Below are 13,002 nucleotides of genomic sequence, written 5' to 3'. Positions count from 1 at the left end.
TGTTAGGAGTAGTTGGGAAAAGAGAGAAGATAACATCGCTCAATCTCTATGAAGATCTACCATGTAGTTCAGTCCCCCTCATAGTACATAAAGTAGCTGGGGAAGTTTCAGAGAAGGGCTATTAGCACCATCAGTACAAGGAACGATGAAGATATAATTCTTCAGCCAGAAGAGATAAGGAAGATGGTCTGTGATATCAATATCCAAAATCATGAACAACTTGAAGGAGATTAGCATTAATGGTTGATCAGCTATTCTAGTGCAAGAACTTGGGATGTTAAGAGAAGAAGTATGTTAAGCAAAAGAAAGTGATGTTTCATGGAACAGGTAGTGGAAGTACTGGAGTTCCTTACCACGAGATGCTGTGGGTAGTACAAGTAGGCATGCATTTGAAAATATATGGGGCTCTTTGAAGACAGAGGTGTGCCATTGAGAGTTAGCAAGTAGAGCACACATCTGAGAGGGTAAAAAAAACCCTGGTGTAAAAACAGACAACATCCAAACCTTTTAAATGGGTACCTGGAACTTGGTTTTTGGGTGGGGAGAGTCATTGTAGAAAGATGATGATGATCCCTTCTTTGTCAATAGTAAAGATACAAAACTATTCCAATTGTTTTATTAATCAACGTATGTATCAATGTTCGTAAAATCTTGCTTGCCAGGGTTCGCAGAAGGAATAACAGATCTGTAGTCTGTCCAGATCTGTCCCCTTTCTGCTGGCATCAGTTCAGGCTTGGCTGCTGATGCTTGAAACATCTGTATTTTTGCACTTATTGTATGCTCAAGTCAAATAGTCAGAAATGTCCTAAGATTAAATATGATGTGTCTTTTCACTGGGTCTTGTCAGCACAGTATTGTTTAGGTTGAACTTGGTACTGAATAGAAATGACTAAATGGTTGTTAACCATTCAGGTAGGACTTCTGTTCTCATCTAGGGAATACTATGAATGTGTCCATTGCTATTTTTAAAATGTTTTTGTTTAGTTTACTCACAGCTGGAAATTGTTATTTAAGGGTGTAATCATAATATGGTGGCTGTCAATACCTGTAGTGCTAGGAAACTTATGCATCTTAAGTATCAAGACAACGTCATCCTCTGTTATTCTGCTGTACCAAAATGAGTAAAACATATCAGTTCTTGAACACCTGAGTTAATTTTTTTCCTCTATCAGAAAATGAAATGACATTCTTCTGAAATCTCTCTGCAAGCTAGGTTCTACCCTGTGGAGATGCGTATGCCTCCCTGCATCAATGAGGCACAGGGATCTTGTCAGAGAATTCCTCCTCGTGAAGGGGTTGGGGGTCTTTAATCTTTCCCACTCCTTGGGCTTCCTGAAGGAAGGGTGTGATTCATCTGTTTCATCTGAGCCTTTTTTTTTTTAATGGGAGAGGTGGACCCATGGCTCAAATGGCCCACAGCAAGGAAACTTCAGTTTTATCTCTTTGAATCATGCTGTCTTACCACTTCAAGATGTAACTAGTTTTGACCCTTAAAATATAGGAGTTGGGGTTAAAACCATACATCTTTAAAAAAACAAACAAACAAAAAACCACACCACCAAGAGGATAAATCTTCTTTGGGAACTTTGTGGCTTTGAATGCTTAGGTTCTGCCTCAAGCTCCTCCTGCAGGAAGGCTGAGATTGATAATAAAAGTTTGTGATATTGTGCCTCCAGGAATTGGGAATTACTGAAAGTTATGCCAGATGCTGTGAACTTAACATAAAATGGTGAGAATTGGCAGATATGGAAAGAAACATCCTTCACTGTTGACCTTTAAATATGTTGAGTTAATGCCTTTTACAAATGCACAATACTTACAGCAATAACATTTTGGTATTCTGCCTTCCTTACCCTTCTGGTACTGCTAAAACTGGTAAAAGCTGTAATTAAGCTGTCAATACCTTATTTTACAGTGCAGTTAACGTTCTTATTCTAGGCTATTTTTGAAGTAAAAGATATTATATTGGGAACTGAGCCAGTGATTAATAACACTTTATTTTTTTTCTTTCTTTCTTTCAAAGACAGCCAAAAAGTGTAAAACAAAGGGGAAAACAATTTTTTTTTAAGTGTGTTATCTGAGGTATGTGTTGTGATATGGCCCTGGAGTCTTGTGCCAAAATAGAACTTCTTGGAAAACATAATTAATTCTTATCTGAGTTGTATATAATTAACTTTTTTGTAAGAAAGGTAATTGAAGATTCTTTCAAGCTGTGTGTAGAATGGAGAAAATGTTTAACTTTGAGGTTTTTTTTTAATTAAGCTTATGCATAATAAACAGAGCAAATATGGGGTGTAAATGAACAGAACATATTTGTACATTATTAATGCATTTCAAAACTAAAAAAAAAAAAGGTAAACTATTCATGTTTGTTACAGGTAATAGATTATTAAGAGTACTTGTTTGTTCTGCAGGATTTGTTCAGTGACCTAAGTCAGCAGCATTTTCTGGAGGGAATGTAGATTAGTGCTGTTATTGTCAGCGTGAAGTTGGTATTTAGTGGCATTACATGATGGATTAATCACAGTGGTTATGGCATTTTTTGAAAATGATGATTTGAGTATCTTTCAATGAGCTGATGGTTTGTAAAGGTGGCTGCATCTTACCTTATCTCACAGCTTGGGTCACGGGCTTTGCAATGGGCTGGGAATGTTAATGTGGCAGAAGAAGATGTAACATAAAAGGAGATTTTAGATTGTTGGAGTGTTGCAGTTAATACTGTTTGCCAGCATATAAAGGGGGATTTCTAATTTTGCAAATTATATGCTTGCTTGTGTTGTACAGTCATTTGTTACTACCTCAAAGCTAGAACACTGTATTTTAGTCTTTTTGGTAATGGGCATATCACTGTAGAATTAAATTGTACCTGTCTTTTTTAAGACTATTAGCTTTTCTATTTCTGAATGAAATTACCCTGGTAAAGCCTGTTGCTTGTTTTTGCTAGTTCGTGTATATAAGATACGGTTTAACTGCAGAATGATGAACCTTATTTGTGCTGACACTGAAAACAGCAAATGCAGGAGGTAATGCTTAGTCAAAAGCCCAACCTGAGTGCATTCATGTTAGTGAGGTAGTATCAATCTGACTAGTCTATTTGCCAACACTGAAGTTACAAAACCTGAGGATCAGAGGCAAGTTGTACACCTAATGCTGTTACAAATTTGTTGCTGTTGTATCGGAGTTGGTTCATTGAACGTTAGGTCATGATTGTCATTGGGTTGCAGACAGACCTTTGGTGCGCTGCAGGTGTGCCGAGAGATAGAGGCCGTGTCATCAGCCCTGGTAGCTGTCTTCTAGCTCTCCTGCAAAGCCAGCCTTTGGTAGGCATCTGAGGACACTGAGATTTTTGGAGCTGGGTTTGCACAGGCAGCTGTGTAGGTACGCAATGGAACTAGGGGAGAGTCCCTAACTAGGAGTGGGTGCTTCACTTCCCTCTTCCTGCTGCAAGTTCATCTCTTAGCCTGTAAATCACTGTAAGCAGCCTTGTGGGTGCCTGAATGCCTGGACTTTCAGGTCCACTGAGACAGCAGCTCCTCCTCTGTGGCTTCTAGTGAAAGCATTAGGTGTGGTAGAGTACTGGGGGTCAGTCCTGTGCAGTTAAGGCTTCACTGAGTTTTGCAGACAGCCAGTGTCTGCTGGACAGTGATGACTGCAGCTTGGGGGAAGACACGGTAAGGGTTCAAAATGAATTTGGAAACTTCAGCTGCTGCTACTGATTCCTGTCTTGAAAATACTTTCTTAAATAACTAGCAAGGATTAGAAACTTAGAATTATCAACATTTATGTTTTTAATTTTTTTTTTTGTGCCTAATATTGTCTCTTGTGTTACTTCTGAGCGACAGCAACTATATCCATTTTCATTTTGTTACTTTTCCATAAAACTTAGACCTAAACTTGTTTTCATCACAGAAGCATTAATAAATGAGGGTAGAAAATAACTGTTTTGAAAAGCATAAGTAGATTGGTGTATGTAGCACTGAACTGTCCAAGGTCTTCAATTATTTCAAGTCGGCAAAAATTAGCGTAAACCAAAAGTCTGAAGTTTTAAGTAGAGATCCTTGAATTTTTGTATGATTTCTTCCCATTCCCTCCTCATCCCACAACCTTCTCTTCTCCACCCTTGATAATGGAGGCTTTTCAAAACGTATTATTAAAAGGGTTTGTACTTTCTGTAGTGTTTGTTTCTCTCCCACAGTGTTGTCATTTTACTTTTCTACTTGCTGTTTAACATGGAGCAAATGCTTGGGATGTCACTTCTAATTTTAACCATCAGTTCAGTTCTCTACTCGATATAGCTAACAGGTTTTCTTTCTCCCTGCAGCAACAAATATATTGTAGAATCCTTTCATGCTAACACACTTCCACTCCCCCTCCATGATGCATGGAGACAAATGTACAGGAACGCAGATATAGCTCTGACTTGCCACTGTTTGACAGTTCTAAGTCTCTTGGCACTTGGATTTTTTGAAAGCTTTTTCACCCCCAATTCAGAGAAAAATGGAAACGTGCAATGACATAGTTACAAATGCAAGTTACAATGTACGTTGCAAATTCTATGTGGATAGTTAGAAGCAATTGGAAGCTGTACCGTTTTAGCTTCGACTACTGTGTGTTATCCTTGCTACTTTAAGAATGTAATTCCATTTTTGTGCTTTCTAACTGCAAAAATACTGGAGAGATGAATATGCAGTTAGCAAACACCTGCTGATGTGTTCCAGTACAGATATCTTTTATTTCAGTACTAGCCGTGGAAATGGTCATGTGTCTTGACTGGTCTGATTCAAAACTCACAGCAGACACAGCCGATAGCAGAGGATTATTTAGGATTTACAACATCATCCTGATAGCAAAGCTTGGCCCATCATTTGGCTAAGCAAATAGAAAGATACGGTTTCTGCTCATTATAGGGTTTGGGTACTGTTCTACTGTAGCATCATTACTTGGATATTTGAAACTAGGATATTTCTACTTAGATTTATGAATCTTTTATTTTCCTATCCAAATCACTGGTTTAAAACAATTTACTGTTTGTTTTTGCTGCCTGTGGATTTGGTATGTATCCCCAAAAAGGAAAAGTGAATTAACAGTTAGTCCAAATAAGCTCATATTATGTACTTAGAGCAAGAGAGAAATTTGGTGTCCCTTTAAATACTGATAAACAAAGCTGATCTCTGAGATACACATAATGGATCCCTTGATTGCAGTTTTTCATTTCATTTATGGGTAAATTTCCCATTGGCTTTTGTGTGCCAGATAGAGTATAACTCATCTAAATGATAAAAAAAAAAAAAAAAAAAAAAAGGCTGTAATAATAGTAATGCTGAAGATCTTTTGCTTCAGCTTTGTGTCAAGATGTGGGAGATGTTTTGCAGCAGCATGTGCTTTCTCTTCTGGCAGTCTTATGCTCTTTTCATCTTTTTTGTTGTTTCCCTTCTTGTTCCCTCACATGTACAGAAAAAGTAACAGCACATCCTCTGATCACAGTACTCAATTGTGTATCTTGGAAAAGCATATAAATTCATTTGAAGTTGCAGTGTTATTTCATTCCAGCTTGCGTTGGTGTATGGCATGGAGTAGTTCATCTCTGGAAAGGCCTTTGTACTACAGCATCTGCCATCTCAAAATGCAGGAAGCTTGAAATACTCTGCACCTTCCTTTTTTGTGTTTGTAGCTCTTGTTGTATGTCACCTGAACCATCTTCTTGCACTGCAGTGTGAGACAAACGCTGCTGATTGAAACTCTTGTTAATTATTTGATAGTTCTTCTTGCTAGCCAGATGACATTTTTTTTTTCTACGTACACTTCTCTTTACAAATCTAAACATCAGCTCTGTAAGTTTTGGCAACTAGAGCCAACTACAGGAAAGCTTCGATTGCTTTATTCCCAGCCTTGTTGTATACCTGACTCCTCTGAGAGCCATGCAATAGGGAGTTGCTTTTCTTTTTATAGTGAGTCTTCAATTTACTGCACCTTACTGCAGATCTATGGTTTGGAGGAAATGTGAAATCTAGGTAGTTATCACGTTTGCATGTTTGAGCTGTGGGACATGAATATTAGCAGAGGAACCATTTTCTGTAGGTATGTAATGGGACAAAGCTGTTGGAGTTGATCTGAATTTTTTTTTTTTTGGACAGAAACTGGGTAGAAGTCTTTCCTATACTCACAGTTGAGTGTTAAATTGACTTAGACCTCTGTTAGCTTCTGAAATAAAACCTTTCTTTAGGTTGTTTTTTTTTTCTAAAAGATTGCCAGCTCTTAAAGGAATTGGGCTGCGTTATCCACTTACCTAGGGACAATCAGAGTGGAGACTATATAGGTCTTCATATCTCGCTTCAAAATCTGAAGAGTTATAATAGTCATCAGCATTCTTGTAGTGGAGAGCTCTTCCTAGTTAGTTTGCTGTTGTGTTTTAGAAGTATTATTGCCTCTTTTCTCAGGATGGATTTACTTGCTTCTGATAAGGGCTTTAAGATGTTGATCTTGTATTTTACTTTCCCTGATAAGATACTTGAAGAATACCTCATTTGACAGCACTTGGAAATCATGTCTGCGTTGCCATATATGCTCAATTTGTTGGATTCTATAAATAAGAAAAAAAGTTTTTGATGCAGCACTTGTATGTCTTGCCTGTTTCATTACTTTCCCCACTTTTTTTCCTCTAAATGATCTATTAAGGCTAAAGTTAATCTAATGAACTTTTTTTTTTTTTTTTTTTTTTTTTTGTTAGGCATCAAATGTATGCAATTAAAGTTCAGGCTTGTGGTGAAATTGGTGTAGAATGAGAAATTTTCCATTGTTAGGGACAGTTAGAGTAAAGAAAAACTTGAGGAAGGAATGTTAAAGGAAAAATTTATGTTTGTCCCTGTAGAATTTCACTGAAATAGACGATGAGCTCTGTGACTCGTTGGCATCGTGCAATGAGAAGGCGAATGGGCACGTGTTCTAATGGTTATTTATTACCAGATGTTAGGGATAAAAAATGGATAATAAAAATTTTAAGGGAAAAAAAGATTAATTCTGAGGGAGTGATTGATTGCTTCACTCTTCTTGAAAAATGAGTCAGACTCACTAAACTAGAAGAAGAGGCTTCATCTTGTCTATGCAGCACTCCCCAGAAATGATACTGGTGACTTGTATCACGCTCTGCAATAGGCCCGTATCACTTAATGCAATCTGAATTGCATAGCCAGAGACAACATTCAAAGTTTCAAATTATGATAAAGAAATCCTTTTAAAATGAAAATTAAGTAGAAATGCCTATTGGAAGATTGCATGTTTTCTTTGCTTGAAAATACTTTACTGTAGAAGCCAACTTTTTGTTCTCCATTAGTAGTAAATATGGAAGTTGGCATTACATGGACTTAACTGATTTGCTTAGGAATGAGGTGGCACCTAAACCTATGCAATGAAAAAAATAATCAATTTTTTTTTCTTAGTTTACTTTGCGGTCTTTTCCAGCAGTTCATTCCTGTTAAAGCTCATTGAACTGAAGTAGGGTAGCACAGATAGGTAATTAGAGCAAGCCTATATCCATCTGCCTAGTGACTATTCTGCTTCGTTGTTTTTCTATCAACATGCTGTGCTGGTGGCAAACAGCCAAACAGAAGGACTTCCCTGTCAGGTTTCAAATCCTAATGTTTTGTCATCTTTATGTCTCACAGAGTTCGGAAGCCTCCGAAGTGGTAATCCTGGAGCGGTGCTGGGTTGTGGAGTTCAAAAGTAAAACAGATGTTTCAATAATTCTCAGTAAGTAAGACACGGCTCAGTATGTTCACTGTGGATTTCTTATTTTAGTCAACAAAACCAACAAAAAAGCAACCATCCAGACACTGAAACTTTGCCATAAACTTAGCCAAAATTTGTCATGTTGTCTGTTAATGATGTGTACATCTAAATATTGCTTGTCTCTGAATTCATGCCTGACGAGAAAATCCTAAAAGCTGTATTTTTACTTTTTCTAAAATAAAGTGAAAGTAATAGTCTTCCTCTGACAAGAAGTTTGATGCTTCAGTTTGTTAGGTATTATGTAGAATGTGGATTTTATGTTGATGCACGTTTAATTCATTGTATTCAAAATGATTTGTTATTGCTGACCTCCCTGTTAATTTAGGGTTTCCTGTTTTTTCTAATCTCTTATCAAATTTTAATTCGTTGAATTGAAACAAACAAAAAAATCATAGAAATCAGAATCATAATTTTAGTGTGATTTTCATTTGGAGAAAATACTGACATACAGTTTTCTCTGCAAGAACAACTGAAATAACCATTGTGTTTAAATTTTTTTCATGAAGTGGAATCTTTCCAATACCACTGCAGAGTATAACTCTTCAGATGAATTTGATGTTTTCACTTAGCTTTGATCTAAGAGGTTTACAAAAGCAAGCAAGTTTTACCTACCCAAATCTAAATGTCAAGTGGTGTTTTTTTTTTTTGTTGTTTTTGTTTTTTGAATTGCACTGAATATGATTTCTCATAGTTTAAACAGTCACCTACTGAAGTGGTTCTTAGTGCTTGCTTACATTTGAGAAGGCAGTGACACGAAATGTGCTCATTGTCTTTCATCCTTTTCTGGATAGTGTTTTGAGAAATAGGTCCAGTTCCACATCTTCAGTAATGGAATTAAATCTGACGTCTTTCTGGAGTTGGAAGCATTACTTTGCCTAATCATAATAGCTGAATGATTACTGCTGACTCTCAAATCGAGGCTTTTCTAATTCTGCGTTTATTGATTCTAATTCATTAATTGGGATCATTGACTTTATGAGGTGGTGATGTTACAGTTTGGGTATGAATACAGTCATGTTGGTTCCCTTTTGGTGCTTTTTTTAGTGCTTTAACATAATGCTGCTATACCAAGAACTCAGTTTTAATTACTGACAAGATGCTTTTAATTGGCTTTGAAGCCTGCAAACAGGCTGGTTTCTATAGCAGTGAGATTGGCAGATTTTAAGTCCAAACACAGGAGAAGCAGACAACTCCGTACTGAGTAAGCACTTGAGACTGCCTGTGGAGAAAATGTGACTGGGAATATGTATGGAGAAAATGTACTTCCATAGTTAGGAACAGAAATTGTCTCTGTTAGAAAGTCTGTGTCTCCAGTGAGAGTTTGAAGGTCAGTAGTGTAACTAGAAGTAAGGGTAGCATATCAAACCAGTGTTTAAAAAAAAAGTTTTAAAGGAGAAAAGAGGAAAAAGCACGGAAAACTAAAGGTTTGAAGAGCTGTGAAATGATGATGAATACCTGGAGTGTGACTAAAGGAATACAACAAAAGATAGAGGAAGAGACAGACAGGTAGAGAAGCAAAAGATTTCAAACTTGGCAGTTTCATGTGTTGGAGAACAAGGGCAAGAGGCTGGCAGATGATTCTTTGAATTGGAAAAGGGAAAGCAAGCGAGATATGTGAGGTATTTCAACAAAACCAAAGAGGAATGAAAATAGTATACTGTGTACTGAGTGACAGTAAAGTACTAAAGGAAGTGAAATCATATTCCGTGTACAGTAGGGTAAAAACACAATTCAGAGGACAAAATCAGGGAGGAAAAGATACTCAAGAATGAAGAGGTCTTCATCACCGGGGGCTTTTGTCATGGAAAAACTAGCTGCCTTGTTACTACTTGATCATTGAGATATCAATTGATTACTGGGAGCCAAATAAAACAAGCTGTAAAACGTGTATGTGGGGCTTGAAATGTTTTGGGTAGAAGCAGGATAGGAGAATTTAATTGCTCACTATGACAAATTCCTGTTGGAACAGGCCAAGGGCACCTATGGCAGTACACAACCAAAGCTCAAGATAAAGGAGGCTGAGTTCATCCATTAAACATAAATTTTGCAGCAAGGAAGGGACAGATGGCAAGATAAAGAAAATCAGTGGATGGTTCAGGTTCAGGCTTCAAGCTGTGAGGGGGGTTTAGGAATGAGCTTCCGGCTGACTATCTCCATCTTTCTCTGAGTAGCGGGCTAAGTACTCACTGGATAGTGAGAAATGGAGTCTGAATCAGATATCTAACAAGATAATGTAATATATGACAGTAGTGTAAACACAGAGGGAAACAGAAGGAAATTTTCATGCAATATTCAGTTATGTTGTGAAGCTGATTGCCTCAGTGTTGTGTTCACTGAAATGTAAGTAGAGTGCAAAGGAGGTCAGGTAGTTGTAGTGGATAGATCTGTGGAAGCACTTTAAGCATAGTGCTCCCAAAGCTATCTAACTCAAAACATTTTTAAGTGAAACAGTCAAGGAAACAAAGATTTGTTAGGTGAAACATCCTTCTGTATTGGCTGGTTTCTCACGTGCCCTCATAACATTGACTAGCTGCTATTCACAGAGCAGGTCAGACTAGCATGAGGCGGATCTGATTTAAAGCTCACGAGGGTTCACATGAGTGTGATTCAGTTCTGAAATCCAGAAAAGTGTGATAAGCAGAGTATTTCAGCAATTTTATTCAAAAAGGTCTTAAACCTGCAAACGGCTGCTGTGCACTGAAAGGTTTGAGCAATGCGTTGTTAACTTCCTCAGCTCCAGTTCTCCTGAATAACCGCAGTGGTCACACCTGACAATACAGAGAAGCATCATAGCCTCATCAAACACTGAAATATTTCTCTAAATTATTACAATTATATGTTCCTTTCTTCCTCTGGACCTTGGAAGCCCTGTTAAAGATGGTTTATGTGGCAAGGTGCTGGCAGCAGCAGGGCGCTTGCAGAGGTGGTCCCTGTGAGGAGGGGCTGGGCCTACCCTGGGACGGTTCCAGCCTGCTCCAGTGGCAGCACCAGAGGGTGGAGGAGGTATTTCCCTGCAGCCTGTGGAGAGACCAGGCTTTAGTGAGGAAAATGTTGGTAGTTTTTGGTCACACTTAAATTCCTCTTGAATAGGGTGACTGGAGCTGTGTGGCTGGAGGCTTGAATCTCTCCAAAGAGCAATCTGAGCTGTTGTATGGGGTCTCACATTACTTTTATGGTGTGGATGTGAGCCATCTCTGTGGGCCTCCTTCACTCCATGTGGCAAAACAAAAATTTGGGAATGAACCCAAGAGACATAGGCACAAAAAAATGAAATTGGATGTGAGAGACTACATTCAGGGACTGCATTTTCTTGATCTGTAAATCTCTTCAGTTTTTCAGGGTAAGAACTTACCTAGCAATGTATCAGTTTTATTATTGTGTGTGCTTTCTTGGTGAGAACTAGCGAAGTAAGAGCTCTGACGTGCAGGTAGGGCTGATGAGGCGTGGTGAGGAAGGAGGGAAGATAGGAAGACGACTGAGTTTTTGATGCAAGGTCATAGTTACCTACAATGTTTTGCAGGGTGTCAGGTGAAAGTCCCACATGTAGGAATAACCCTTAGATGGCAAGCATTCCCTTTGCCATTTGTGAGTAGTATGTAACCCAAAAAGCCTGGAATTTTTTGCTTCTTTCAGTGGTAGTGGTTTGGAAAGGCAGGTTAGTATCACTCCCTTGTTTTGAGGTGTGGTAACTGAGAAATACATCAGTTACTCTTATAGACTTGTGTAGAGAATCAAGGTCCTTGAATTCTGCCTTATTGAGGGTGGATTGATGGTTCAACCAGGGGTTTGATATACTTCGTTTTTGCTAAAAAGTTGGCTGCTATGCAAAAGCTGTAGTGTATGCCGAAGGACTTCTGGTCAGTGCTCTTAAGGATACCATTGGGGTGCTTAAATATTTGTGTGGCCTGCCTGGCTTTCAGTGTGGGTGCGGTGGTTAATTAGTTCAATGAAGTGGCATGTGTGAAAGCCTGCTGGAAGTGAAAGAAAGGAAGTATTATAGTGCAATAGTCAACCTGGGAAAATAAAGTTTTGTATCGTGCTGTGTTTATATCAAATACCTCAGTCATCTTTGTGAACTTCTATGGGGACTTAAATGAAGATTATAATGGTAACTTACAAAAGTTTATTCCAGAATTGCAAAATGAAAAAATTAAATAAACCCAACCACTGAAGATAAAATTCTTAATTAAATTCTTTATCTTTGATCAAGAATTGAACTTTCAAAGGAAGATTAACGTAGAATCACGAGTAACCGTGGGATGATTTCATCAATACTAATTTGAACATGAAATGCATCAGCATATAGAATTCAGTCGGCTTTGTGAATTAAAAGCCTCTGATGTCTGTATTAGAAATATCCTGCAGATATAATTTATGTATCAAAGCTTCATTCTGCTTTTGTTACAGAATTATGGTGGTTAGCTGCGATGGTGCTTTATATTTTAGAGTGACAGTGGTTCATTGATATTTCCAACCATTTACCACGGCTGAGGTAGCACTTGAGAATTGGTTTTTGCTAGTGTGTGTGAATGGACAGAGAACCTTGAACCTTTTTTGAACTCTCCAATTTTGCATATTGGTGTAGGAGGGGGAAAAAGTGATTCCCTAGAAGATGAGGGGCTGTTATCATGGATACTGACCATATGCGTTGTACATCTTTTCAAATACTGCCAGCAGTTTCTTTTGTACTGTTCAACATGATTTTATGCTTACAGCTCTCCTTAATGAAAATAAACCAAACCATAGTGTATCAGTCTTTCTGTCACTTTTACGTATTTAGTAAATTAAGTCAATTAGGCCTTCCTAAGAGGAAAAAAAAAAAAAAAAAGGCCAAATGAAAAAGCTGCAGTGAAAAACATTTCTCCCTACACCTTAGAAATGTGTGTGTGTATGTATATATTATTTTTAGAAGTCTGTCTATTAAACTGCAGTCTTTCGAGAGACAAAGGTTGATTCCAGTAACTGTCTATGCTTTTTTTGAGACTCAGTTATTTACTGCAAGTTTCAGAGAAACCCAGGTTTCTGTTGAAGATTTTATTAAGATGAAAAGGGATGTAAAATTTTAAAAATGCTCACAACTCTCTTGTTAAAAACAACTGAAATATCAAAGTAGTTGTGGAGGAAAGAGGCAGTTGGTACTGTTAAAGTGAAAAACTTTTGAAATCTAAGTATTATTACAAAGTAACTATGACAACAAGAAGTTATTTTAGGATGATG

At 37.7% G+C, this 13,002-nt stretch overlaps 1 protein-coding gene across 24 annotated transcripts in view; it reads left to right on the top strand.

Annotated features, from left to right (window-relative positions):
- Positions 1–13,002, top strand: part of INPP4B (inositol polyphosphate-4-phosphatase type II B) — a 379,692-nt gene that overhangs the window by 99,621 nt on the left and 267,069 nt on the right. For 23 of the 24 annotated variants that reach the window (XR_011096138.1, XR_011096139.1, XR_011096137.1 and 20 more), the window contains one exon: positions 7,662–7,746. Coding sequence is in view for 16 of the 24 variants with exons in the window: in XM_068680804.1 (XP_068536905.1) it covers positions 7,662–7,746 (85 nt within the window). In the remaining 8 variants the exon portion in view is untranslated. Of the gene's footprint in view, positions 1–3,652; positions 3,672–7,661; positions 7,747–13,002 lie in introns of those variants that run through there. The other variant, XM_068680820.1, reaches the window with a different exon arrangement.

Source organism: Anas acuta, chromosome 4, assembly GCF_963932015.1.
Source record: "Anas acuta chromosome 4, bAnaAcu1.1, whole genome shotgun sequence".
In the NCBI taxonomy this organism is placed as follows: domain Eukaryota; kingdom Metazoa; phylum Chordata; class Aves; order Anseriformes; family Anatidae; genus Anas; species Anas acuta.
This window is presented reverse-complemented; position numbering and strand designations above follow the sequence as displayed.